This window comes from Schistocerca americana, chromosome 5, assembly GCF_021461395.2.
Source record: "Schistocerca americana isolate TAMUIC-IGC-003095 chromosome 5, iqSchAmer2.1, whole genome shotgun sequence".
Taxonomy (NCBI): Eukaryota; Metazoa; Arthropoda; class Insecta; order Orthoptera; family Acrididae; genus Schistocerca; species Schistocerca americana.
Genome location: NC_060123.1, coordinates 604,131,720 through 604,159,375, shown reverse-complemented (window position 1 = coordinate 604,159,375; position 27,656 = coordinate 604,131,720). Strand labels below are relative to the sequence as shown.

The 27,656-nt window shown below is 44.7% G+C and overlaps 1 protein-coding gene across 1 annotated transcript in view; it reads right to left on the bottom strand.

The window, feature by feature from the left end:
- LOC124616579 (pro-interleukin-16-like) overlaps window positions 1-27,656 on the bottom strand; it is a 62,261-nt gene that overhangs the window by 32,412 nt on the left and 2,193 nt on the right. The window contains exons 2-3 of the mRNA XM_047144900.1: window positions 10,603-10,936; window positions 968-1,154 (exon numbers count right to left, since the gene is read on the bottom strand). Coding sequence (XP_047000856.1) covers window positions 968-1,154; window positions 10,603-10,936 — 521 coding nt within the window. The remainder of the gene's footprint in view (window positions 1-967; window positions 1,155-10,602; window positions 10,937-27,656) is intronic.

Here is a 27,656-nt window from a genome sequence, read left to right as displayed (position 1 = left end):
GATGTCGCCAAACACGGATGCGACCATCATGATGCTGTAAACAGAACCTGGATTCATCTAAAAAAATTACGTTCTGCCATTCGAGCACCCAGGTTCGTCGTTGAGTACACCATTGCAGGTGCTCCTGTCTGTGACGCAGCGTCAAGGGTAACCGCAGCCGTGGTCTCCAAGCTGATAGTCCATGCTGCTGCAAACGTCGTCCAACTGTTCATGCAGATGGTTGTTGTCTTGCAAACGTCCCCCTCTGTTGACCCAGGGATCAAGACGTGGCTGCACAATCTGTCACAGCCATGCGGATAAGATGCCTGTCATCTCGACTGCTAGTGATACGAGGCTGTTGAGATTCAGCACGGCGTTCCGTATTACCCTCCTGAACCCACCGATTCCATATTCTGATAACAGTCATTGGATCTCAACCAATGTGAGCAGCAATGTCGCGATACAATAAACCGCAATCGCAATAGGCTACACTGCGACCTTTATGAAAGTCAGAAACGTGATGGTACGCATTTCTCCTCCTTACACGAGGCATCACAACAACGTTTCACCAGGCAACGCCGGTCAACTGCTGTTTGTGTATGAGAAATTGGTTGGAAACGTTCCTCATGTCAGCACGTTGTAGGTGTCGCCGCCGGCGCAAACCTTGTGTGAATGCTCTGAAAAGCTAATCATTTGTATATCACAGCATCTTCTTCCTGTTGGTTAAATTTCACATCTGTGGTAGCACGTCATCTTTGTGGTGTAGCAAATGGCCAGTAGTGTAATTCAGGAATGTGATAGACGTAATAAAACAAACACTTTTACCCGTATTTCTTTTTTGGAGGGGGGGGGGGGGGGAGGTGCGGGGGTCAGCTTTATGACTCCCGTAACACCCCTCACTTTTATCAAGAACTAAAGGCAGCGTGCTCTTGTTTGTTTTAAACTCGTGCTCTCCCACTTTTAACTCCCGCTCCTCTGTGAGACTCACTTGATCTCCGGCAGATCCGGCAGCAGCACCGGCAGCTCAGGCACGCGCTCTGGGATGACGAGCCCCCGCAGCTTGGACAGGCCGCGCTGCCGCCGCTCCATCATCTGGCCGACGCGGGGATCCCCCGCGATGCTGTTGCGGTGCGCGCGCACGTCCAGCAGGCTCTGCGACCGCGAGTGCAGCAGGCCTGCCAACACACCGCACCGCCGGCACCTCTTACCAAAGTATCTACATCCATCCGCCGTTGTTAAATACGGCCTAAAGTTAAAATAGTAGGTTTCACCGCAGGTTTTCTACTCGATTGGCTCAAACAGGCTTCTGATTACATGTGGATATATGTAAGATTATACCTACAACAAAGGAAAAAACCGACAGCATCTGATTAAAAAATGATGAACATCTTGAGGCACATCACAACGCATAAGTACTAAGTAGTAATACAAAGAACTGATATGAAATGGAACGTCAACGTGAAATCAGTATTAAGTATCAGAGAAGGCGAACTGAAGCATTAGATTTGTTGTAAGAGTTCTGAAAAAAGGCTGTGCATCTGTAAATCCCATACAAGACGCTTGTGCTACCACTTCTAGAGTATTGTTCCAATGTTTGGATTCCTTATCGAGCAGACAAGACGAAAGGTATCGAATGAATTGCCAGGCGCACTACTAGGATGGTAACAGGTCGGTATAGCCCACACCAAATTGTAACATAAATTATCGGGGAGCTTAACTAGGAATCCTTTGGAAAACCTGTATGTATATTGAGAACCTGTATAGAGATGGTTCGATCATTTCTCATACACAGCACTCCGCCTTCAGGCCACAAGTGGCCCAACGGGACCATCCGTCCGCCGTGTCATCCTCAGTTGAGGATGCGGAAAGGAGGAGCATGTGATCCGCACACCGCTCTCCCGGTCGTTATGATGGTTGTCTTTGACCGAAAACGCTACTATTCGGTCGAGTAGCTCCTCAATTGGGATCACGAGGATGAGTGCACCCCGAAAAATGGCAACAGTGCATGGCAGCCCGGATGGTCACCCATCCAAGTGCCGGCCACGCCCGGCAGCGCTTAACTTCGGTGATATGACGGGAACCAGTCTACCAACTGCGGCAAGGCCGTTGCCCGATCATTTCTCATGGTTTATGGTAATTCTGTTATGAGTAAAAACTCGGTACTCCAGATTTGGGGGGGGGGGGGAGTCAGAGTCAAGTACCGCTCCCCCCCCCCCCCCCCTACGTGGCCCACCTTGAGAACATCGTCTGTGGATAGAACAGTTTTCATTTACAGGTACCCATGGGCGTCTGGAAATATTTATCGGGGTCGGGGCAAGACCAAAATTTTTGTTTGTTATATACTTCACCCCACTAGTTGCTCTGTAGCGGCCAAACCTGCAGTAACTTAGAACAGATTTTATCTTGGACACTGTAACATCTGAATAGGTGCACCGCACAGCAATGCCCGAAGTGCTCCAAGGGAATCCTGACATCACGCATTCGTTCAACATTTGTCTATGTACGAGCGTAAGAAAGGCAAGGTTTGTAAGAGTTTCAATTTATGGCGTGACGAATATTCCTCTCCGTCGTGAGAAAGGGTAAAACACGGAAGTCAATTGTGTAGCGCAGCTTTCCTTCCTTTGTGAATCTTTCTCTCTGATTTTTGAGTTCGCTGCTGTAAGACGCAACAAAGGAAGGCGTGAAAAAGCCGCTCCTTTGTGGCGTGCCGACGTGCTGTTCTCAAGCTGACTACGAGGCATAGATCGGCTGTTGTGGTAATCACATTCTGTGGAATACAGTGTAGGCGAAGAAGATACCCGTAGAGCCGGCTAAGGGGACTGTTGAATCGATAGCTGATGACGTCGACCGATATTACGGATTTCTGACAGCTGCTGACGTTTTGGAATTATTTATTTTCACATTAGTCCCGTTAAACACAATGCTGTGAAATGTCGGTAGCGACTTGTTAGAAGTCTGCACTTTTACCGACATTCGATTTCAATCGAATCTCGTCTATCGCTCTGCCAAGAGTCTTCTTAGAGTGGGATTTTTGATCATTACACTCAAATGACCAGCCTCCGAAGCCAAGGTCGCTATTAAACTATCACATTGCTTTGTCAAAGCTGGTATGTCAAATATTTTTGTCAATGAAATTAAATAGTGTAACAGGGAACTTTGTCAAATCTGGCCTTTCGTCAAAGAAATATGATCAAATCTAGAGCCTCGCCGTAAATTTGATTATAAAAGAGGTTAGTCTTCTGTTCACTCCAATGTGAAATGTATCCGTTTGGAGCGCTGGCATCGCTACAGCTATTGGACGTCTCTGTATTCTGTTTGTAAACATGGCTTCGAAGTTTAGTTGCTGTGTTGCTTCGAAATATCCTTGCTTCGACTGGTATAGGAGGTGAGCAAGGGGCGCATTAATCGTGTGCTGATGGGCAGGTGCAATATGCTGCAAGCGACTTTATTTCCACAAACACAGCTACAGCCATCCACCTCTACATCTGGAAACATCCAGGCAACTTCTCAGCAAGCCAAAGTAGCGGAGGCTGGTCGCATTCTAGAACAATTTTTTTTCTTACCCTTCCATTCTAGTTTGTCTATTTTTGAACTCTGGCTGCCACTAGTTAAAAACTGTATCATCTGTTTCACACTTCTTATTAATTTTGTTGTTGTTGGTTCACCAATTCTAATAATTAAATAATTAAAAAAAATAGGACATACTTCTTATTGACCATATAGTGTACTAAACATATATTTAACGCTAAACATATATTTAACGTTAGATATTTCCCCATCCGTGTTTTAAGCATCGCTTCACACGTTCCTTGAATTATTTTGGTTAATGTGCACTGTGGTAATCGAGTGCTGTATTGTAAACTAGAGTCGCTCTTTCCTGTATCAAGTAACCGTAGTGTTATGGTGAGCCTGTCTTCTGGAACAGATAGCATTTCTCTAGTGAGTATTCTGTTTATAATACGAGAAGCCACTTTGAGGAGCAGGTACTGAAATGCGGTCTCATCTATTCGTAAGTAATTTATACTAGACTTGGCGTCCGACGTTCTCCACTTGTAGCTCTGGTAACAAATTTCTGAATGCTTTTACTGTCTCCACCTAAAATCCACGACTTCACCCATGTATGTTTCCTTTTTTTTCCGCCGCTTCTGTTCGAAATGAACACACGATGCTGATGTGGCACAATCAATTGCAGCGCATCTTAACAAGATGTTTTCCGCCATCTCGAACTTTGACGAAAAATATGACGACAGTGTAATACCCCTTTTTTGACGCTATGCGATACATCTTTGTCAAAAAAATTTAGCTAATATCTGATCATATTTCCTTGTCAAAGAAATATGATAGTGTAATACCCGCCTAACGTACACTTGGGCAATGGCGCTCGAATCGGAGGTACGACGGTTCGAACCCTGCTGGAAGGGATGTGGCGGCGTAGAGTTCCTGATCACCAACCTTTGCACCGATGTCCTGGATTAAGTTCCTAACCTCTCTGCAGTGTCTCAGGAAATGAGGCCACGTCAGACTGCTGATGGTGGCCCGCGTTTCCCTTCATACACAACACAAACCCAACACAACACAACACTGTACATGGGCTCATCACAGCCATCCATCAGATACACACTAGACGCCTGTTGACAGGTGTGGAAGGGAATGGAAAACCAGCTCCACTAGGACCTTACCAAGAGCAGTGACGCTCTACTACGCTCATTCCCTGAGTACGGGATGAGGCTGTTGTAAAAATGTCGATATATCGATATTTTCTCCAGAAATTTAAGATATACAGGGTGATTCAAAAAGAATACCACAACTTTAGGAATTTAAAACTCTGCAACGACAAAAGGCAGAGCTAAGCACTATCTGTCGGCGAATTAAGGGAGCTATAAAGTTTCATTTAGTTGTACATTTGTTCGCTTGAGGCGCTGTTGACTAGGCGTCAGCGTCAGTTGATGCTAAGATGGCGACCGCTCAACAGAAAGCTTTTTGTGTTATTGAGTACGGCAGAAGTGAATCGACGACAGTTGTTCAGCGTGCATTTCGAACGAAGTATGGTGTTAAACCTCCTGATAGGTGGTGTATTAAACGTTGGTATAACCAGTTTACAGAGAATGGGTGTTTGTGCAAAGGGAAAAGTTCTGGACGGCCGAGAACGAGTGATGAAAATGTAGCACGCATCCAGCAAGCATTTGTTCGCAGCCCAGGAAAATCGACTCGCAGAGCTAGCAGAGAGCTGCAAATTCCACAATCAACTGTATGGAGAGTCCTACGAAAAAGGTTAGTTATGAAACCTTATCGTCTGAAATTGGTTCAAGCACTGTCTGCAGCTGATAAGATTAAAAGAATCGATTTCTGTGATTTTATCCTTGCTCAAATGGAAACAGATGAATCTTTCGTTTCAAAGATTGTGTTTAGTGATGAAGCAACTTTCCACACTAACGGGAAAGTCAACCGTCACAATGTCTGTATATGGGGCACTGAGAATCCGCGGGAAACAACTCAGTATGAACGTGACTCGCCTAAGGTGAACGTTTTCTGTGCCATTTCAGCCAATAAAGTTTTTGGTCCCTTTTCCTTCGAAGGTGCTACTGTAACTGGACTACAGTATCTGGAGATGTTAGAGAGTTGGCTGTTCCCTCAGCTCGAACAAGAAGCACAACAATTCATATTTCAGCAGGATGGAGCGCCACCACATTGGCACTTATCTGTCCGTAACTACCTGAACGTCAACTACCCGAGGCGATGGATCGGCCGGCAGGCAGCCCGTGACAGAGCACTTCATCACTGGCCTCCAAGAAGCCCTGATCTTACCCCCCGCGATTTTTTCATATGGGGGTATGTTAAGGATATGGTGTTTCGGCCACCTCTCCCAGCCACCATTGATGATTTGAAACGAGAAATAACAGCAGCTATCCAAACTGTTACGCCTGATATGCTACAGAGAGTGTGGAACGAGTTGGAGTATCGGGTTGATATTGCTCGAGTGTCTGGAGGGGGCCATATTGAACATCTCTGAACTTGTTTTCGAGTGAAAAAAAACCTTTTTAAATACTCTTTGTAATGATGTATAACAGAAGGTTATATTATGTTTCTTTCATTAAATACACATTTTTAAAGTTGTGGTATTCTTTTTGAATCACCCTGTATATCGACGTACTAGGTTAGACTAGTCAAATATTCTTGGAGTCATTCATATAACAGTGGTTATATTCCGTATGCTTGTATTCTGGTACTCAGTTGTCAATGTAGAAGAGTGTCAAATGTGTTTAGCAAATTTTGCCTGTTCACTACTACTTGTGCGCTCTCCCTTCTTTCATCGACATAAATTCAAAATATGACACCACACCATGTACACATCCATTAATCACCTACACTCAACCGATACGCTTAAGGAACAACTCTCAACGCCTCGGATCTTCCAGCTAACAGTACCACATGATTTATTCTTTTCATTTCCATTTGGTGCTTTGGGTGACAACCCGCTCTGGAGATGGATGAAAGCAGGATAATTCCCGATACGAAAAGGAAGAAACTAATAATATCTGATTACGAAATAAATGGTGAGCTTCTGGGGGGCGTCATAACGTTTAAAAAAATCAGTACTTCCGATGACCTGTTTGTAGAGAATACAGACAGGGGAGGTCAAAGTCAGGTTCTGACAGCGAGACTGTGTTGATTGTATTTCGTATTATGTAGTGGAGCAGAAGCGCACCGCTACGTTGATGGAAGTTTAGGGACGTGTTCTTATACGCGAGCGACTCGGCGCTCAGGCGTGGTTGACGCAAGAGCGTGCGTGTAAACGGTGAAAGTCGTGCGAATGCGTGGCGTGTGGAGTTCCGTCACTTCTAAAACGATGCGCGGCGCGTGGGCGGCGAGGGCGTTACTTGCAACCACACCTTGTGTGGAACCGAATCCAGCACTTATTATTATCGCTACTGCAGCAGCAGGTATTACAGCTATCAACAGCAACATAAATCAAAGGACAAGGAGTAGAGGTACCGTCATAGCCATCCTCCTTAGATCAAAGAGCAGAGAGAGTAGCCAATTGCCTAGTGAAACTATTCAAGAATGGAGAGTGAAACGTTTCATACATCATTAGTTACCGGCGCCCAAAAAAAAAAAAAAAAAAAAAAAAAAAAAGGATCTGAGCACTATGGATGGAACTTAACATCTGAGGTCATCAGTCCCCTAGAACAACTTAAACCTAACTAACCTAAGGACATCACACACATCCATGCCCGAGGCAGGATTCGAACCTGCGACCGTAGCGGTCGCGCGGTTCCAGACTGTAGCGCCTAGAACCGCTCGGCCACTCCAGCCTGCAGCTTAGCCACAGCCTGGGAGATGTTTCCAGAATGAGATTTTCACTCTGCAGCGGAGTGTGCGCTGATATGAAACTTCCTGGCAGATTAAAACTGTGTGGCGGAGCGAGACTCGAACTCGGGACCTTTGCCTTTCGCGGGCAAGTGCTCTGCAAGGTCCGCAGGAGAGCTTCTGTAAAGTCTGGAAGGTAGGAGACGAGGTACTGGCAGAAGTGAGGCTGTGATGGCGGGCGTAAGTCGTGCTTGGGTAGCTCAGACAGGCAGAGCACTTGCTCGCGAAAGGCAAAGGTCCCGAGTTCGAGTCTCGGTCCGCCACACAGTTTTAATCTGCCAGGAAGTTTCATATCAGCGCACACTCCGCTGCAGAGTGAAAATCTCATTCTGGTTCCACGAGGCGCTTTCGAGGATGAAACTATTGTCTACAGAGACGGCCTTCAAGCATCGACGCTTTGTGCAGGGGACCTCAACATAAACGAAAGTAACGTATTGCTTATATATAAAGACACGTTACTGTATGATTACACGATTGCACAACAGTCTCTGGAACCAGTTACTTCCCAAAAATACCTGGAAGTATGCATATGGACGATTTGAAGTGGAACGACCACCTAAAACTAATAGCAGGAATTAACCGAAGAATCCTCAGGAAACTTAGTCCGTCAACGAAGGAGGCTGCGTACAAAACCCTTTAATATTGCTCGTCAGTATGGGATCCGTACCATACGGAATCGATATAGCAAACAGAAAAGATTCAAAGAAGAGCAGGGCGTTTCGTTACATGTTCATTTAGTAAGAACGAAAACGCCACTGAAGTGATCCACCAACTTCCGTGGCAAATGCTTCACGCGATGCGTTCTTCATGCTACATCACAGGGTGGTTTACTGTTCAGTTTCCAAGAGCGTACCTTCCTACAAGAATCAACAATGATATTGCTTCCTCGTACGTAAATTTCGAGAAAACACCATGAAAACAAAATTAGAGAGTTCCATGTTCAAGGATCCTTACCAGCAAGCATTCTTCCCGCGAACCACTCGCCAGCGGTGCAGGAAAGGGGGTAAATGACAGCGGTACACAAAGTACCCTCCACCACACACCAGACGTAGATTATTAGATAGCATCAAAGACTACCGCCATCACTTGAAAACTCGTTGGCTTCATCGTTGTCTTCTTGGTCAGTAGCACTGTCGTAATTCTCGCGGTAGACGATGGCTTTTTCCCCCAACCACAGTAAAACCCGTGATAGAAAAATTCGCAGTTGACAGGTGGTGATCGTGCAGAATAAAAGCAAACCGTAGTACCACCAAGTTGGGACACAAATATCCTGCCACTACTCTTACTGTCACAAACTTTCTTGCGTTCGTTGTGCATTTTCAAAAAAAAAAAAAAAAAAAAAAAAAAATTTGGGCGGCTGCTTGCCCGAAATTTAATGGATTTTTTTGCGTTCCTTTCTAAATGGACACCCTGCACGTTTCGAGCCGCCGTTCACCTCGATGACTGTTTTTGTGGACACGACCATCGACCTAGTGTGCTAAAAATGTGATTAACCCAAAGAGCCCACACGTTTCCATTGATCAACGGTCGAATCCCGATGGTTCCGTCCCCAATGTAAACGTCATTGACGATGCCGTTGGGTCAATATGTGAACACGCGGGGCTGATCTGCTGGGGAGCTCTATGTTCAACAACGTACGGTGAACGGTGTGCTCCGAAACACTTGTGTGTGCACCAGCATTGTGCTCTTTCGGCAGAGATGTCACAGATCACCATCTATCCTGCTGTACCAAGCACACACGCCTCCATACGCCACGTTCTGTGAAGCGTTGTCGACGTCCGTGCATTTAGCGCCTAGTGGTAGTTTCACTGTCCTTTTACCTCTTTCCATAGATACTCACGACAGTAGCACGTGAACATTCCACCAGCTTCGCCGTTTCCGAGTTACTCATTCACAGACCCTGCGTAATAATAATTTGGCTTTTGTCACAGTCGCTTATCTCAGTGGATTTCCTATTTACAGCTCATAACTTCCCCGTCGTGTCCGCTCCACTTGCGTGCTTTCGTTACCGCGTCACGTGCCCGCAACGCTAGCAGGCGTTTTCTTAGCATTCTATATCCACTTTTGTGCCGGAATATTAGAACGTCTGCACAGAATAAACAACACAGCGTTCGCATTGTGTTATTACGAGTTAATACTGGACATTTTAAGAACAAGATGTCATTCTGAAAATTACTGAATGTGGAAAATTTTATAACATTAACTGAATTCTTGTCGGTGGTTCTCATAACATGATAACAATATTAAATGAGAAACATTTTCTAATGATTTATTTGGTCACAAAACGGCTATCAGCTTCCTAGGCCACAGTCAGAAGATAACCGAATGTCACAAACATAGATAAAATGACGCGCGACTCACACAGATATTATTTATACAGGAGATATGATGACATGCAGAGGGTTTACAAAAGAAAGTATTACATTTTTGTATCATGCAGAAGTTGTTACATGAAACTTTTTTCTGTGGACATCATTACACGTTTCATGAAGGATGTACAAAATTAGGTGGACTGATAAGAAACATATCAAAAACAGCAACAAAAAGCAGGATAGGAGATGTGTTAAAGGGGGGTAGGTCGTCAAACGGGCCGACTCGGAGCAGGAGAGGCATCACAGGACATTTTAATTTCCAGTGTCTATACTTTTACAAATAAATTCATAAACTTAGGATGCAAGTGCTATTCTGCGATGATGTTGGCACAGGAGAGGAAAGCTTGATGGGCCGTATCAAACCAGTCAGAAGACTGATGAAAAAAAACCGTTGCATTTAAGAACAGATGAAAAATAAAGTTAAATTTACAACTGTAACCCAAACAGAAACTTTATTTAACAGAGGGGAAAAAGGAAATTGACTGCTTTTCTTAAAAGAATGTAAAACTTCACTATCTACATAACAAGAGTGGTTTTCCATTGAAAGACGATCGTCAAAGGTTGGCTCTGCTTTCTTAATCTCTAGCTTCTCTCACGTTGACGTCCATTTTTAGTTAAATGTAACTATTTCTGTGTGATATAAAAATTAATACTTTCTTTTGTAAATACTCTACACGTAATCATTATCTGTGCAAATCAGACGTCATTTTATCTGTGTTCGTGACTTTCAGCTGTCAACAGATAATGACCTAAGAAGCTGAGAGCCAGTGTATAACCAAATAAATGTAATTTTTCGGAAAGCGTTTCTTATTAATATCTTCAGCTCTTGGAAACCAGAGCGCAAGGCTGTTTTGTCGGACCACTCTTGGTCATTGTTACTTGCCTGTGCCGCTGAAGGATGTCCTCCGCGGAAGCGAGGCCGTGGCCTGCTGCGCGTCGGCAGAGCGCTCCCTTGCGGGGGCGGGGGCGGCGGCAGGGGCGGCGCTGGCTGCGGGGGTGGCGGACAGGTCGAGGAAGCTCTGCGAGCGGTCCAGCGGCGACGTGCGCACGTCCAGCTGGCTGCCGCCCACGCGCGAGTAGAGGCCGGCCGCCGGGCTGGCAAGGGCAACGGAGGCGGCGGGGGCGGCGGAGGCGGAGGGCGCCGACAGGTCCGCCGCGGAGCTGAAGCGCCGCCGCAGCGGCGACGCCGCAGCCGGCTGCTGCGCATGCGCGGGAGCCTGCCAACATGACGGCCGCAAATCAGATAACGGCCACTGTTTCGTCACTATTATCAATTTAACACAAAGCGAAAAGGCGAGTAAACGTTAAACAAACCGTAGCTGCAGATATTTAATTAGTTCCGGGTTTACTTTATACACCGCGTGCTGGTGGAAACTTTAATACGACTTCGATAGGAATGTAATAATTCCAATTCCAAAGATGGCAGGTGCTGACAGGAGTATTACCGAGCTATCAGTTAAAAACGTAATGATGGCAAAATACTGTCAGAAATCATTTACAGAAGAGTGGAAGGAAACAACAGTAGAAGCCAATATTGGCCCTAGGATTTATCCTAGTAGATAGACTGAAGAAAGGAAAACCTACGTTCATAGCATTTGCAGATTTAGAGAAAGCTTTTAGCAGTGTTGGCTAAATACTTTTTTTGAAAATCTAAAGGTAGTAGGGAGCAAAATTTTAGCCTCAAGTTTTACAGAACCGATGCTGTATGTATATGAGTAGGGTCATGAAAGGGAAGCAATGGATGAGGGGCAGTGGGACAATGGCGGCAGCTCCCTTTCTTAAAAATGAAGCTTTAATTTAATTCATTGTCGTTCGAAACTGGCCTCCAATGCCAAGCGCTACTGTTGCGCCTGAGTGGACGTTCGTTTCATAATTTTACTCGGGTTAACCATCATAATAAGGTGTCAAAACAAAAATCCCCCGAATATTTTTGTTACCAGTACGAGAATCATAACTAGGACCAAAGATTTAGCATCTGACTGCATTAAAAAAATTTTCTATCACCACGGGTGCCTCTCCTAAAACAACTGAACACAGAATGTAGCAACGAAAGGTAATTGTCTGTCTCAGCTTCACACAGCAATTTAAAAACCGAACGCTACACAAAAAACAACCAAACATAAATACGCACGTTTTTATATAAACTCGCTACATAAATTTAACCATTGTTCACTGAATTAAAGACGCAATATATTCTTCAAAAAATATTAGAGGTACTGCATCTCGTGAAATAACTGCCTAACAATTTTTAAAGACATTAACAGTAACTTCAATAGTTCAGACGAAATTACACATGGTGTCCCACGAGGAATGATCAGAGGATGGCCGGACGATACGCGGCCGAAATATCAGTGGAGGAAATTTTATTCGCGCAGCAATGCCCGAAATTTAATGGACAAATAACAAAATGTACCGAACTAGTGTCAAACTCTACACCATGTGCCCTTATTTACACTGAAACGTCAAAGAAACTGGTATAGGCATGCGTATTCAACTACAGAGGTATGTAAACAGGCAGAATACGGCGCTGTTCAGAGATATGACAGGAACACTCACTTGAAGCAAAACACTTCATAAGTCCATATGCCCTGTTCCGAATGGTTCCCGGTATAGAACACGTTGAATGTCACTTTTGTACGCTTTCCTTGAACAAATCAAAAACTATTTCTCTAGCGAAAATGCACCGTAGTACAAAATTAAACTACATTGAATTTCCTTCAGCAAAGGTCCAACTCATTTTTTCTCTAGTTTGCACCAAGGGAACGAGACATTGTTGAAAATCTTGCGCGACACGCATGCGCTGTAGATTTGGTAGTTTTTGTAGGCAAGTCTGAGATAGTTTGCCGACTTAGCAATCCACAAGTATCAAACTATTCGTCTCCATTTCCTCTACACTACTGTGGTACATTACAAGCAATGACAACGTATCGAATATTACACAAAATAAAGAACAATGTATACTAAAGGTATTCTATAGCGGAAACCATTCGTAATAGGGCATATGTCGATACGGAGTTTTTTGCTTCAAATGAGTGTTATATCCCTGAATAGACCATTCCTCTGGGGAAGCCAATATTTCGGTCAGTCGACAACGTATACAATGACTGACTTTTACAGTCATATTTTTCTTGCAAATCTACTTTTATAGCTTTTGAAGATGTAGAGAAAGTTACTGACAAAGTTGAGTGAAATACACTCCTTGCAGTTCTGAAGGTAGCAGGGTACAGGGAGCGAACGATAAATTATACAGTACTCAAAACTGGAGACATAAAAGTCGAAAGACACAAAGGGAGGTAGTAAATGAGAACGGTTGGAGTATATCCCCCGTGTTATTAAATTTGTACATTGAGCAAACACTAAAGTAAAACAAGGAGAAACTAATTTAAAACAAGGTTGATTGAGCGTAATCGAATTAAGTAGGCTGATCCTGAGGTAATTAGTTTAGGAATTGAGACACTGAAGCTTATAAATGAGTTTTGCCGTTTTGCCATCATGGTAACTGGCAACGACAGAAGTAAAGAAAATATGCAATGCAGACTGTAAATAAGACGGAAAGCTTTTCTAACAGAGATAAAATGTGTTGGCATCTAACGTAAATTTACATATTAGGGAGTCTTTTTATGTAAGTATTTGTTTATGGTGTAGTCTTGTACGGAAGTGAAGAGTGAATGATAACGAGTACGGCCAAGACGAGATGGACGACTTTAAAACGTTGTGACGTAGAAGAATGCTGAAGATTAGACGGGTAGGTTCACTGACTAAAGAACAGCCACTGAATCAGATTAGATGGAAATGTCACGACTGTTTAACCTTTTGCTGTTCATCCACTCCCTGCCTTGAGCTGTCCTTATCAGAAAAACGCATCTACTGCACCTATGACATCATTGTTAATTAGTTTTTTGGATGTGATCATTTTCATTATTTTAGTCTTCTTGCAATGAATTTTCAAGCATATTTGCATATTTCTGTGTTGAGTTGAATTTTATCTGACTAGATGCATCAGTACCATGTCAAAGAGATTGAGTTACGTTTGATTAACACGTCCTGTTTCTTCCTTTTCCTTTCTCTTGGTACATATAAGTGTGGCTGCACTGTCATCGCTGGAGCTAGTAGTATAATTTTATAGTCAGAAATTGTTTCCATATTTAATGTAGTTGATCTCCAAAAGTTATTCTGCAACTATGCTCTCTCTGTCTCATATATCTGACGATTACAAGAACGGAGAAAAACAGCATTCTACAAGTAGACGAAAGTGGAAACGTCCACATAAATGTTTTCTTTCGGTGCGTCAGGGCAGACGCCGACAGCCCACGGTCAAATTAGAAAACGCCTCACTTGACGATAGAGAAAAGCATTCCGCTATCGTTCAATCCCGCATATCGAGACGACCTTGCCAAGTCAGATAAGCCTTACAGCGGTGACATGAGAATGCTGTTAGGTCACTCGTGCTACCTAGCTCATATCTACACAGTTAAAGTTAGTTGCACACTGTCGAGATAACACGAAAAAGCAGACTCCAACCACACTACAACGATCAGTTTTGTCAATTGAGCAGCGAATTTCGCGCAGCCGAAGATTATAGAGTTTAGGTCTGATCCTTCGTCTAAAAGTTGAGATTCGGCCACTTTGCCGGCCAGAGTGGCCGAGCGGTTCTAGGCGCTACAGTCTGGAACCGAGCGACCGCTACAGTCGCAGGTTCGAATCCTGCCTCGGGCATGGATGTTTGTGATGTCCTTAGGTTAGTTAGGTTTAAGTAGTTCTAAATTCTAGGGGACTGGTGACCTCAGAAGTTAAGTCTCATAGTGCTCAGAGCCATTTGAACCATCGGCCACTTTGACTCGATACAGGGGAACTGGACAGCGTACATGAACTCGTGCATTAGAGTAAATGGTTCAAATGGCTCTGGGCACTATGGGACTTAACTTCTGAGGTCATCAGTCCCCTAGAACTTAGAACTATTTAAACCTAACCTAAGAACATCAAACACATCCATGCCCGAGGCAGGATTCGAATTTGCGACAGTAGCGATCGCGCGGTTCCAGACTGTAGCGCCTAGAACCGCTCGGCCACTCCGGCCGGCATTAGAATAAATGAATGAAAATGTTCAGCGCTTGGAACAAAGACTGACAGTTGGTACTAAAAGTAAATAAACGGGCGAAAAAATTCAGTGGCATTTGATTACACGATCGTCGACCAGTCAACGGAATCTGTCGGAATCGTTAAGTATCTAGTCGTGGGGAAGCCAATAAGCGAATTTACATCTCGCTTACTGAAGGCGAGGCGAAATTAGGAAATGAGGCGGTACAGACAGTCTTGCTGTCAGCTAATGGAATATAAACAGGAGCAGCGAGAGCAGGGTGGAGAGCTGTTTATGTGCACGAAGTACCCTCGCTACACACCGTAGCTGACTTGCAGAGAGCAGATATCCATACAGAAACTGGCGTCGATAAGCAGAAAAGACTTTTAATAATTCAGACGGAGAACTCGCGCCTCTCCGTTCTACGGAGAGAGGAGGACCGCGAGGTGAGAAGTTCTGTCAGGTTAAATCGCTACGGAAAAACCGGACCCAAAAACGGTGGTGCGACAGTTTGTCAAAGCGCGACAGCAGTCGCCGTCTCTCGCGAATTTAGACCGCCAGTAAGGCGGAGAAATATTACCACCAGTAAAGCGGAGAAGCATTAAAGCGCGCAGCATGAGACAGTAGTGGATAGCGCGAGAATAAATGTAGTTATGACAGCGCCGTCAGCTGGCGCTGCAGAGGCTGCTCACAGAACACAGAAAGACAGACAGAGAGAGAGAGAGAGATCCTACTTACCTGCCAGCGAACCTCCATGGATGTGCGCGGCCCGCACCACGTCCCGGCCATCAGCCGCACAGGCGATTAGATTAGATAAGATTATAAGGCTTCACGTCAGACCATGCTAAGCAGATGCAGCGCTCGCCCACTTCCGCTAATTCATTACCGAACTGTCCAACTTTTTTTCGGATGTTATATCGTGTTTACCTCTTCCTAACAGGACATAAAGGACAGGGCACTCTAAATATGCTAAACATTAAACGGAGAAAATTTAAGCTGAAGTCTTCATTTTGTTCGATATTGTTCCTCGCGTTTCGTCTGAGCGGACGTCACATGGCATTCGTTCAAGTCGATCGATGATTCCTTTACTCAGTTTTTTATTACAGAAGGCAACCAGCCGTCTGACCGAACACGCTGAGCTACCGTGCCTGCGCCCCTAGAGCACGGCTGCAACTAATATGTTACGAGCCTTCTATTGATTAGCTATTCTATCGCTTGAGCCTTGTCCTGCAGTTACGCAGGGTCAGCCATCGTTAATCGGATTTGGCATGTTAATGGTTAAGGGGTGGCCGGATGCCCTTCCTGCCACCACCCCGTACCCCCCGCGACGGAATTAGTGTACCCCAACTGTCTGCGTCGAGTGTAATCCATGGAAGAGTGCAAATGTGTTCAGATGTCTGCGAGCTGTGTAACTGAGGCGGAAAACCGCCTAAAAACCACATCCAGGCTGGCCGGCACATCGGCCCTCGTCGTTAATCCGCCGGGCGGATTCGATCCGAGGCCGGCGCACCTACCCGAGACCAGAAAGCAGCGCGTTAGCGCTCTCGGCTACCCTGGCGGGTTTTCAATTCACTAGATATACAGGGTGAGTCACCTAAAGTTACCGCTGGTTATATTTCGTAAACCACATCAAATACTGACGAACCGATTCCACAGACTGAACGTGAGGAGAGGGGCTAGTGTAATTGTTTAATACAAACCATAAAAGAATGCACGGAAGTATGTTTTTTTTAACGCAAACCTACGTTTTTTAAATGGAACCACGTTAGTTTTGTTAGCACATCTGAACATATAAACAAATACGTAATCAGTGCCGTTTGTTGCATTGTAAAATGTTAATTACATCCGGAGATATTGTAACCTAAAGTTGACGCTTGAGTACCACTCCTCCGCTGTTCGATCGTGTGTATCGGAGAGCACCGAATTACGTAGGGATCCAATGGTCACCGCTTTCACCCGTTTCATGTGTCGCTACATCAACAATTACATGGTGATGACTTTAATCATCGAGTGCAATTCTGTCAATAGGCATTAACAGAGAATGCGCTGCAGTTTTACCTGTTTACCTATGAAGCGGGTTTCACAAACCACGGGGCACTGAATCTACGGAACATGCATTACTGGTCCGTGGACAATCCTCGCTGGCTCAGACAGGTAGAGGGACAGCGACCGTGGACTGTAAATGTATGGTGCGGAATCATTGGCGACCACCTCATTGGTCCTCACTTCATTGCAGGGGCCCAAACAGCTGCAAGATACATCGCGTTTCTACAGAATTATCTGCCAACGTTGCTCGAAAATGTCCCACTGGAAACGCGTCGACGTATGTGGTATCAGCATGACGGTGCACCTGCACATTCCGCAATTAACACTAGGCTGACCCTTGACAAGATGTTCGACGGGCGTTTCATAGGACGTGGAGGACGCATAAATTGGCCAGCCCGTTCTCCTGATCTTACACCTCTGGACTTCTTTCTGTGGGGTACGTTAAGGGAGAATGTGTACCGTGATGTGCCTACCCCAGAGGATATGAAACAATGTATTGTGCCAGCCTGCGGCGACATTACACCAGATGTACTGCGGCGTGTACGACATTCATTACGCCAGAGATTGCAATTGTGTGCAGCAAATGATGGCCGCCAGATTGAACATCCTTTGGCCTGACATGTCGGGACACACTCTATTCTACTCCGTAATTGAAAACGGAAACCACGTGTGTACGTGTACCTCACCCCTCATGGTAATGTACATGTGCGTCAGTGAAAAAGATGAATAAAAAGGTGTTAGCATGTGGACGTAATGTGCTGTTCCAGTCTCTTCTGTACCTAAGGTCCATCACCGTTCCCTTTGGATCCCTACGTAATTCGGTGCTCTCCGATACACGCGATCGAACAGCGGAGGAGTGGTATTCAAGCGTCAACTTTAGGTTACAATATCTACGGATGTAATTAATATTTTACAATGCAACAAACGGCACTGATTACGTATTTGTTTATATGTTGAGATGTGCTAACAAAACTAACGTGGTTCCATTTAAAAAACGTAGGTTTGTGTTAATAAACATACTTCCGTGCATTATTTTATGGTTTGTATTAACCAATTACACTAGCCCCTCTCCTCACGTTCGATCTGTGGAATCGATTCGTCAGTATTTGACGTGGTTTACGAAATATATCCAGTGGTAATGTTAGGTGACTCACCCTGTGTAAGGTCGCAATAAGTTGCCCCCCATCCCACGTAACGATCGTTGAAAATCGGCGTCATTCGGGAGACTTTGTGTTGACTGTGATCTGTCTCTGGCTGCTGCCAACCTCTGCTAACAGCTGTCACTATAGCTTCGTGGTGAAGTGTTGTTGGTCTTACATGTGTGAATGACTTTGATTAACAATAGTATTCGTACTTATATTCAAGTGCACTACTCAAGTCTGACACAATCACAAAAGTTTGATAAACTATACAGATGCCTGTTTTGTTCTACTCACTGCATCCTACAGGGTGGCTACAATTAAAGTTTCGCTACTTGAGAGGACGCCCATGAAAAACAACGAGTCATCGTGGGACAATGAAACTGGAAACATTTTTAAGAAACACGCGGAAGGGAAATAACGAATAAACCACTGAAAGAAATACATTTTAATTTCAACATGAGAGGGTGTTTGTTTATTAACTGCATACCACATTTACGTTCCAGGTTATAAATGTTGTTCAGTGTGACGATCACCTGCTCACACGACAGCCTGGAACCGCGCTAGAGATTGCTATACTGTTGCCCGGACCATCTGAGGTGGGGTGTTGGCTACCTCCCTCGCTACGCTGATCTTCAGCCAGCAACGTGTATCAGTGTCCCGTGTCTCAGTCATGCCAACCGTAATTTCTTCAACTGTTTGTGGCGCAATTGGCCGTCGCTCTCTCCCTGGATCAATTCCCAAACAGCCAGTTCATTCGAACTTCCAAATCACGTTCTTCAACAACAGTGCGGAAAGAGGACCTCTCCACATTCCTTTAATGCAATGATACTCGCCCAGCAGCACTATTGCTGTTGTTTCGCTACAACAGTTTTATGAGGCAAGGCCCTGCTCACCTTGTCTGGACCCATGCTGACTGTCTGCAGCTGTAATGCACCCTCATGCTTGTGTTTCAACCTTACATCAATGTACCAGTACCGCCGCTTAGCGGCGTGTCACGACACTAACTCTACTAACAACGGAAATCCGACAGTGCATAGCCTGAACATCATTCTTATAAACTCCGCGGCTCGTGGTCTTGCGGGAGCGTTCTCACTTCCCGCGCACGGGTCCCGGGTTCGATTCCCGGCGGGGTCATGGATTTTCTCTGCCTCGAGATGACTGGGTGTTGAGTGCCTTTGATCATCATTTCATCCTCATTCACTTGCAAGTCGCCGTAGTGGCGTTAAAGAACCGCCCCGCGAGGGGTCTCCCGGCCACCAATGCCATACGCCCATTATTATCAACATTATTCCTATAAAGTTACTTATCCATATGGCAAATAACTTTCCGTCTTCACTGGCTCAAGTAGCGAAAGTTCAGTTGTAGTCACCCTGTATGGCAACAGTCTTAATTAATTTAATGTCCTCGCAACACATCAGTACCGCATTTGAAGATGACCAACCGTGTCGAAGTTTATACCACAACGGTAGATACGTACGAGTCGCGCACGCCGGTGAGTTGCCAGTAATGGAAGCCGAACAATAGAACATTCTCCCATCTCACATCCTGTAACCCCGCAGTGGCCTCGCTATTTAACCCTCTGATCCCAAGTTAAGCGAACAGCTTTACTTATCCCACGGCCGCATTCTGCAACACCAATTAAAATTAAGTTCACCTTAAAAGATTACTGTCTAAGGACTGGACAGAAATACTGCACTCGTAACAAGTTCTTAACGTTAGTTGACGTTTTTGGATTCAGCTTGCCGCAGTTTGAAGACCACTGCATTAAAGAATAGAGAGCCCCCATGTATAAACTCGGATGGACAACACTGAAACACCCGCCTTACAGTCCTGACCTGGCTGCATTTGACAATCATCTCTTTGGGAAACTGAAAGACTCTCTTCGTGGAACAAGGTTTGAAGATGATGACTCCCTTGTGCACGCTGCCAAACAGTAGCTCCAACAAGTTGGTCCAGAATTTTACCGTGCAGGTATACAGGCGCTGGTTCCAAGATGGCGTAAGGCAGCTGAGAGGGATGGAAATTATGTGGAGAAATGAAAATATTGTTCCTAAAGGATGTATCTACACACTGCAAACGTTTCAAACATGTAGAATAGGATTTTAAAAAAGTGTGCATTTCTCACTAGAAGTGTCCCCATGTATAAAACAGATATCAAATGCATTATTACTTCACAAATGAGTTAATGCGTAAAATATTTGATGTCATGCATGTAAAACCTTTATGGTTGAAGACTCAGACCTCTAATTATGTTCGTTTTATGGACCACATGTACAAAACAGATATCAAATGCATGATTACTTCATGAATGAGTTAATGCGTCAAATATTTAATGTCAAGCATGTAAAACCTCTATGGTTAAAGACTCAAAACTCTAATTATGTTGGTTTCACGGACCACATACACGGACTAAAAGTGCTGGAAATCGTAAGTAACACCGAACGATAATTTCGCATCAAGAAATGTGTACCACAAAACTCGATTCCAAACTGACAAACAAGAGAAAAACATCATAAGATGTAACATAATAACATATTGTATCTACTACATAATACATTTATTATACGTATAAAAAGAAATATGTATTACCGGCCACTGGAAATGTTTCACAAGTAAAAAAAGCGAACGCGTATGGCAATAAACAAACTGGCTTCAATTAGTTGCATAGACAGAACATACTCCCATGAATTTTGAAGCAAGTGAGGAACGACGGAGGACAGAAAAAAATGACGAATTCACTAGAAGTTGCAGCAGTAGAGTGAATTAATCAAAGATTTCCCTTCACTCTAAGATTACGATCCTGTCGCACTTACAGGACATGACACATTCAAAATTTACTGTGAAGACAGTATGATAACTGATAAAATGGTCCGATGCAATCTGAATAACAAAGCTGAGCAAGTTACTTTCAATTCAGGCGTCGTTCTACCCAACACAACTAATGTGCAAAACAATGGAATGAAAAGAAGGAGAAATATAGGGACCGGGAAGATGATGTAAAAACCACATGGCAACAGAAGTCTATGCACATTATCGCAGTGGTAATGTGGGACACTGGCGATATACATAAGCTAACTCTGAAAGGCCTACACAACCTAAAACTTTGTTCTCCGCTCTGTTGACAACAGCAGAAGGCACATATGCTACACGCCCAAAGCGCTTTCAACTGGCGATGTCTTGTTAACATGGAACGATGCAAAGCTGAACACTGGCACCAAGACGGCGTTCAAGTGGGGTGGGTCGGTTCTAAGTTGGAAGAAGGCAACAGGACCATGCCTAGTAAAGCGACGTGATGCTCCAACCTCCTTCAGGACAGAGAAAGTTTAATTTCTGTAATTAAAAATGAACATCGCATGGGTAGCAGTTGCTATAAAAAGCGAAGAACCAAAAATATCCTGTACGGAAATGATGATTAGTAACACTGAAGAGCCAAAGAAACTGGTACACATGCCCAATATCGTGTAATGCCCCCGCGATCAGGCAGAAGTGCCGCAACACGTGGTATGGACTCGACTAACGTCTGAAGCAGTGCTGGGGGGAATGAACACCATGAATCCTGCAGAGCTGTCCATAAATCGGTAATAGTACGAGGGGGTGGAAACTCTTCTGAACAGCACGTTGCAAGGTATCCCAGATATGCTCAATAATGTTCATGTCAGGGGAGTTTGGTGGCCAGCGGAGGTGTTTAAACTCAGAAGAGTGTTCCTGAAGCCATTCTGTAGCTATTCTGGACGCGTAGGGTGTCGCATTGTCCTGCTGCAATTACCCAAGTCCGTTGGAATGCAGAATAGACATGAATGGATGCAGGTGATCAGACAGGATGCTTACGTACGTGTCACCTGTCAGAGTCGTATTTAGACGTATCAGGCGTCCTATATCACTCCAACTGCACACGCCCCACACCGTTACATAGCCTCCACCAGCTTGAACAGTCCTCTGTTGACATGCAGGGTTGTCTCCATACCAGTACACGTCCATCTGCTTGATACAATTTGAAACGAGACTCGTCCGACCAGGCAACATGTTTATACTCATCAACAGTCCAACGTCGGTGTTAACGGGCCCAGGGGAAGCGTAAGGCTTTGTGTCGTGCTATCATCAAGGGTACACGATACGGTCTTCGGCACGGAAGCCCATATCGATGATGGTTCGTTGAATGTTTCGCACGCTGACACTTGTAGATGGCCCTGCATTGAAATATGCAGCAATTTGCGGAAGGGTTGCACTTCTGTCACGTTGAACGATTCTCTTCAGTCGTCGTTGGTCCCGTTCTTGCAGGATCTTTTTCCGACCGCAGCGATGTCGGAGATCTGATGGTCTACCATTTCTGATATTCACGGTACATTCGTGAAATGGTCGCACGGGAAAATCTCCACTTCATCGCTACCTGGGAGGTGCTGTGTCCCATCACTCGTGCGCCGACTATAACACCACGTCCAGACTCACTTAAATTTTGATAACCTGTGATTGTAGCAGGAGTAACCGCTATAACAGCTGCGCCAGACACTTGTTGTCTTATATAGGCGTTGCCGATCGCAGCACCCTATTCTGCCTGTTTGGATATTTCTGGATTTGAATATGTATGCCTATACCAGTTTCTATGGCGCTTCAGTGTATGAATACAACGAAAAACCAGTCTAAAGTTCCAAATTTTACTTCCTTTTTTCACTCGATGACTAATTTCTGGCCGAGACCCATTTTCTCATCATCGTAACGTACTCAAATATAGTATTTCCGAAGATGTGAAAACCACATCAAAAATGTGCAACTGGATGTTAAGCATACCTTAAATTGCGTAGCGAACTTCAGACCCGACCATTTCCTTTCAACAATTTCTTCATAGAAAACAAAATCTAGCTATATTTTACTAGGCATAAAGCCAGTTTTCACTAGTATGGATTCGGGCGATTTCTTGCAGTGATTTCGAAAGATAGTAGTAGGTCAAAACGCACACAAATAAGGTAACAGCGGACGATTTTGATATCCAAACGTATCGGAAATATCTGGCGAGAACAGAAAGCAGTCAGCTCGATGCGCCTATTTGTGCATCCTGCGCTAGCTGTCGAGTTATGTTGGCTCACCTGAATGTGGGAACGTTCGAAACTTCACGCGACGACTTTTCCTGTTGTGCTTATGACAACACAACGAAGGCATTCCATTGGCACAAGCATGTCTTACTGGAAACGGAAGCAGTGGTAGATGTGTATAAAACTTAAGACTTTCACAACTTTAGAGCGATTCCCAGCAGCAAATACCCTAATTAGCATTCTGTCTTATTATGGAAACATTATCGTCATCTCCGAACCCCTCTCCCCTTTTACACAGTAAGTACAAAATATGAGTGTTTAGTAACATAAAAAACGTAACAGAATAAAACTAACTTTCACATAATCTATTTTATGCATTATACTGCCTTTGGAACAACTCCTCATTACTTTCACGGTAGCAATAAATAACAAACTCCCGCATGACTAACCGGTCGTTAGGTAAGCGTAACGTTGTTGGCATACTTATCGCTGCAGAAATTTCATGACTCATACCCGTATCTTGCTCAGAGATACACGTACCCAAGTTTCTCAGCAGAAAAGCAAATCTTCCCAGTAATTGAATAGACATTAGAAAACAAATCCCACCATCACTTTCTATCGCGCAGCATCACACATTTAGGATTTTTCCTTCCGTACTTCTTATCTGGTAATCAACTAACTGTCTTTCCATGCTGCAAACAAGCGGATCCATAGAAACTGAAAAAAAAATCACAAACGAAAGCTCTTATTTCTAGAGCGCACATGTTTCCGGTCAGTTTTTATACGGATGTGTTATGCCCTCTTGCACAGAACTGTAGCGTTACACTGTGTTTAGAACCTTAGCTGCACCTCGCTCCTGTCAACGGCATTTGTACAACTGGGTACAGAAATAAAGAAAACTACCATATGGCACAAATATACTGCACAACGCCGCGCGTAAAAACTGGATTCTTCCGGGGCTCACACCTCGGATTCTATTTGTGGTAGGTAGGGTCAAGCGTTTCGCACAGCGTTTGCACTGGGGACCATTTGTAAACCCGACAGAAGGCTCGTCTTACTGTAACTATCCTACAGTACAGCGTCAAAGTTTGAATATTACACACTTCACCCAGCTCAGGCAAATGGACCGAATCGGTTGATTCTTTCTGCATGAGAGGTTGTCTATGGTCCGCCTTAAGCGGCTTATGGAGAGACCATTTAGTTCCTGAGAAAACCCGAGAAAAAGGTTTCTTACAATTGTTTCTCTGTCAGCAGCGGATATCTAAGTAACCAACAGCAGCAAATTGCTCAAATTTTAGCCGCACATTCTCTAGGCATTTATCTAGAAGTACCATCTTTCCGTTTTCAAAAATCTTGATTCGTTATCGAGAAACACGCCAAAAACATGGTGTTCGGACACTAAAACCGAGCCGCGGATCCCAAGTCAGTTATGCAAGGCAAACGATTGTAATTTTTATGATATATTCCTAAAATCTCGATCTCGCACAGCCTTGAAAATTACCTTGATATCTTTTCCTGTATTAGAGACACAAATGTTCAAAGTTACCCTACTTGTACACGTAAAATATGCACGTAAAATATGATGGGAGTCGAAAACGTAGCTTACAAAGTGACGTAGCATGAACAAATGTGCTGTAAATTGTCTCTGTTATCATCAGAAGCGTTCTGGGAACCACATGTTGTAGTACTGGAGCACATGCAAAATTGTCAAGCACGTGAAATCTGTTCTGAGGTGTAAAATTAGTTTTGAGTTATTTCAATTCCCATAAGTAAACTATCAAAATTTTACTGAGTCATAAAATACTTTTCATATGAGCCTCATGCCCTGCTGTAGCAGGGAAAAGAAGAGCAGCAGCGGAAAAGTGCTCGTATCGCAGCTGAGAAAATGGCGAATATTTCTCCTGTTTAAAAGGTCATGAGTGAAAAGTGGGGTAGCGGCTCCCTCTCTCTACCTTCGTCAACACCTTTAAAATTTTTCGCAAACATTTTGGCATGCGAACATATTCGCGCTTTTTCATTCTGAGAGAGAAGAAGACAGTGGCAGAGAAAAGAGACAGGAAAGTAATAAATATATACTGAGAGAGAGTAGACAGTGGTTGTGATATAGAAAGAGCGGAGGAGACAGTGGCAGTGTCAGACAAAGAGAGGGACCCAGTGGTAGCGGAATACAGTTGACTGTGACAGAACAGTGCTAGGAAAAAAGTAAAGGAGACAGTGCCCGTGAGGAGGAAGGTTGAATGGTTGATTTGGGAGAGGGGACCGAACAGCGAGGTCATCGGTCGCATCGGATTAGGGATGAATAAGGAAGGAAGTCGGGCGTGCCCTTTTCAAAGGAACCATCCCGGTGAGGTGATGTAGGGAAATCCGGAAAACCTAAATCAAGGGGGCCGGACGCGGGTTTGAACCGTCCCCCCCCCCCCCCTCCCCCAGTACGAGTCCTGTGTACTAACCACTGCGCCACCTCACTCGGTAAAGGGAAAGTGAAAATGGAAGTTGGTGAGAGGCTGTGATAATGAGAGGCGAAGTCTGTGACAATGACGACGAGGAAGAGGGAGATAGTAAGAAGAGACAGCAGCAGTGGGAAGGTATGAATGAGAGAGTAGCAGTAAGAACTAGAGCGAAACGTATACAGTGGTAGGACACAGTAGTAGTAGGACAGAACGAAGGAGTCTATTGCTGTGACACAGGAAACACTGACAAAGAGACACAGAAAGATAATGGCAATGAGTTGGGCTGAACGTGTGGGTGAGAAAGAGCTACTGGTAGCGGATAGGTATGAGCGACTTAGAGAGATGGACTAGTGGTTTGAGCGAGTTACAGGTAGGGGAATTTGTGGTAGTGAGAGATGAGTAAACATGTGATTCTTGAGTTTCTCCCGGCGCATTTGATAATCAAAATATCCACGGGTGTACTGCCGGTCTACAGTGTCCAACGGGCACAATATTTCGGCGATCATACATGTCGCCATCATCAGGTGAACTGACGGTCTGAGCTCCTGTGAACGCGCCGGCACGGAGATCCGTACGCTATGGCTGCTCAGGAGGAACTGGGTTCGGTCGCGGCGGCGGCCGATTAAAATACCCTCCGCCCGCGGCGCGCTCACTCCGCCGTCCGCGCCCCGCGCCACGGTCGCGCGGTGCAACAGATGTGTGTTGACAGAGCCATCACACCGACGTCACCTCAGGCGCCGCGAGGTCAGTCCGTCAGTTCACCTGATGATGGCGACATGTATGATCGCCGAAATATTGTGCCCGTTGGACACTAGAAACCGGCAGTACACCCGTGGATATTTTGATTATGAGTAAACATGTTAAAGACGGTGCGAATATGTTCGCATGCCAAAATGTTTGCGAAAAATTCTAAAGTGCTTAGAAACGTAGAATGAGGCAGCTGAGCCGGCCGGGATGGCCAAGCGGTTCTAGGCGCTACAGTCTGGAACCGCGCGACCGCTAAGGTCGCAGGTTCGAATTCTGCTTCGGGTATGGATGTGCGTGATGTCCTTGGGTTAGTTAGGTTTAAGTAGTTCTAAGTTCTAGGGGACTGATGACCTTAGCAGTTAAGTCCCATAGCGTTCAGAGCCATTTGAACCATTTTTGAGGCAGCTGATACCCACTTTTCAGTCAGAGTTTTCTAAACAGTAACATTTTGACATTTTTTATGCTCCGATGGGAGCATTTCTCCGCTAGTGACGTGCCATATATGAAGTGACGCACTTGTCTTGAGGTACGAGAGGTTAAAAAAATGGTTCAAATGGCTCTGAGCACTATGGGACTTAACATATGAGGTCATCAGTCCCCCAGAACTTAGAACTACTTAAACGCCCGCATCTCGTGGTCGTGCGGTAGCGTTCTCGCTTCCCACGCCCGGGTTCCCGGGTTCGATTCCCGGCGGGGTCAGGGATTTTCTCTGCCTCGTGATGGCTGGGTGTTGTGTGCTGTCCTTAGGTTAGTTAGGTTTAAGTAGTTCTAAGTTCTAGGGGACTGATGACCATAGCTGTTAAGTCCCATAGTGCTCAGAGCCATTTGAACTACTTAAACCTAACTAACCTAAGGGCATCACACACATCCAAGCCCGAGGCAGGATTCGAACCTGCGACCGAAGCAGTCGCGCGGTTCCGGACGTACGAGAGGAATATTTTTTTAAACAATAGTTTTGTTTTCATAAAACATTTTGTGAATATAATATATTTTACAGTGGTCGTTAAGCAATTTATGTTGTTACTTCTGTCACTTCAAAACGGCATCAATTTGTACAGGGTTTTCAAAATGTCGTGCACAAACTGAAGAAGCTGACTGAGTAACAATACAAAAGCTTTGGATCTCACAGTCTTGCATGTAATCCTAAGCCATAAATTCGCCAGAGATTATGTTCTGTTAACAATGTTGGACATAACAGAAGGGGTTTAGAATGGCGACCATCACGGTGAATACTGCTACATCATCTCCGTAGAAAATACTGGCCCACTCAACCAAAACCAGCGGGCATCGCACGGGTATCAGGAGCTGCAAGACTGCTGGCGAAAAGTGTTTTTTCGCCGGCAGCAGACGTCACGTACAGAAGAGTTCTGATGTGGCCCCACATACACACAATATGTATACAATGGGGTGACAAAAGTCATGGGTTACCGATATGTACATACACAGAT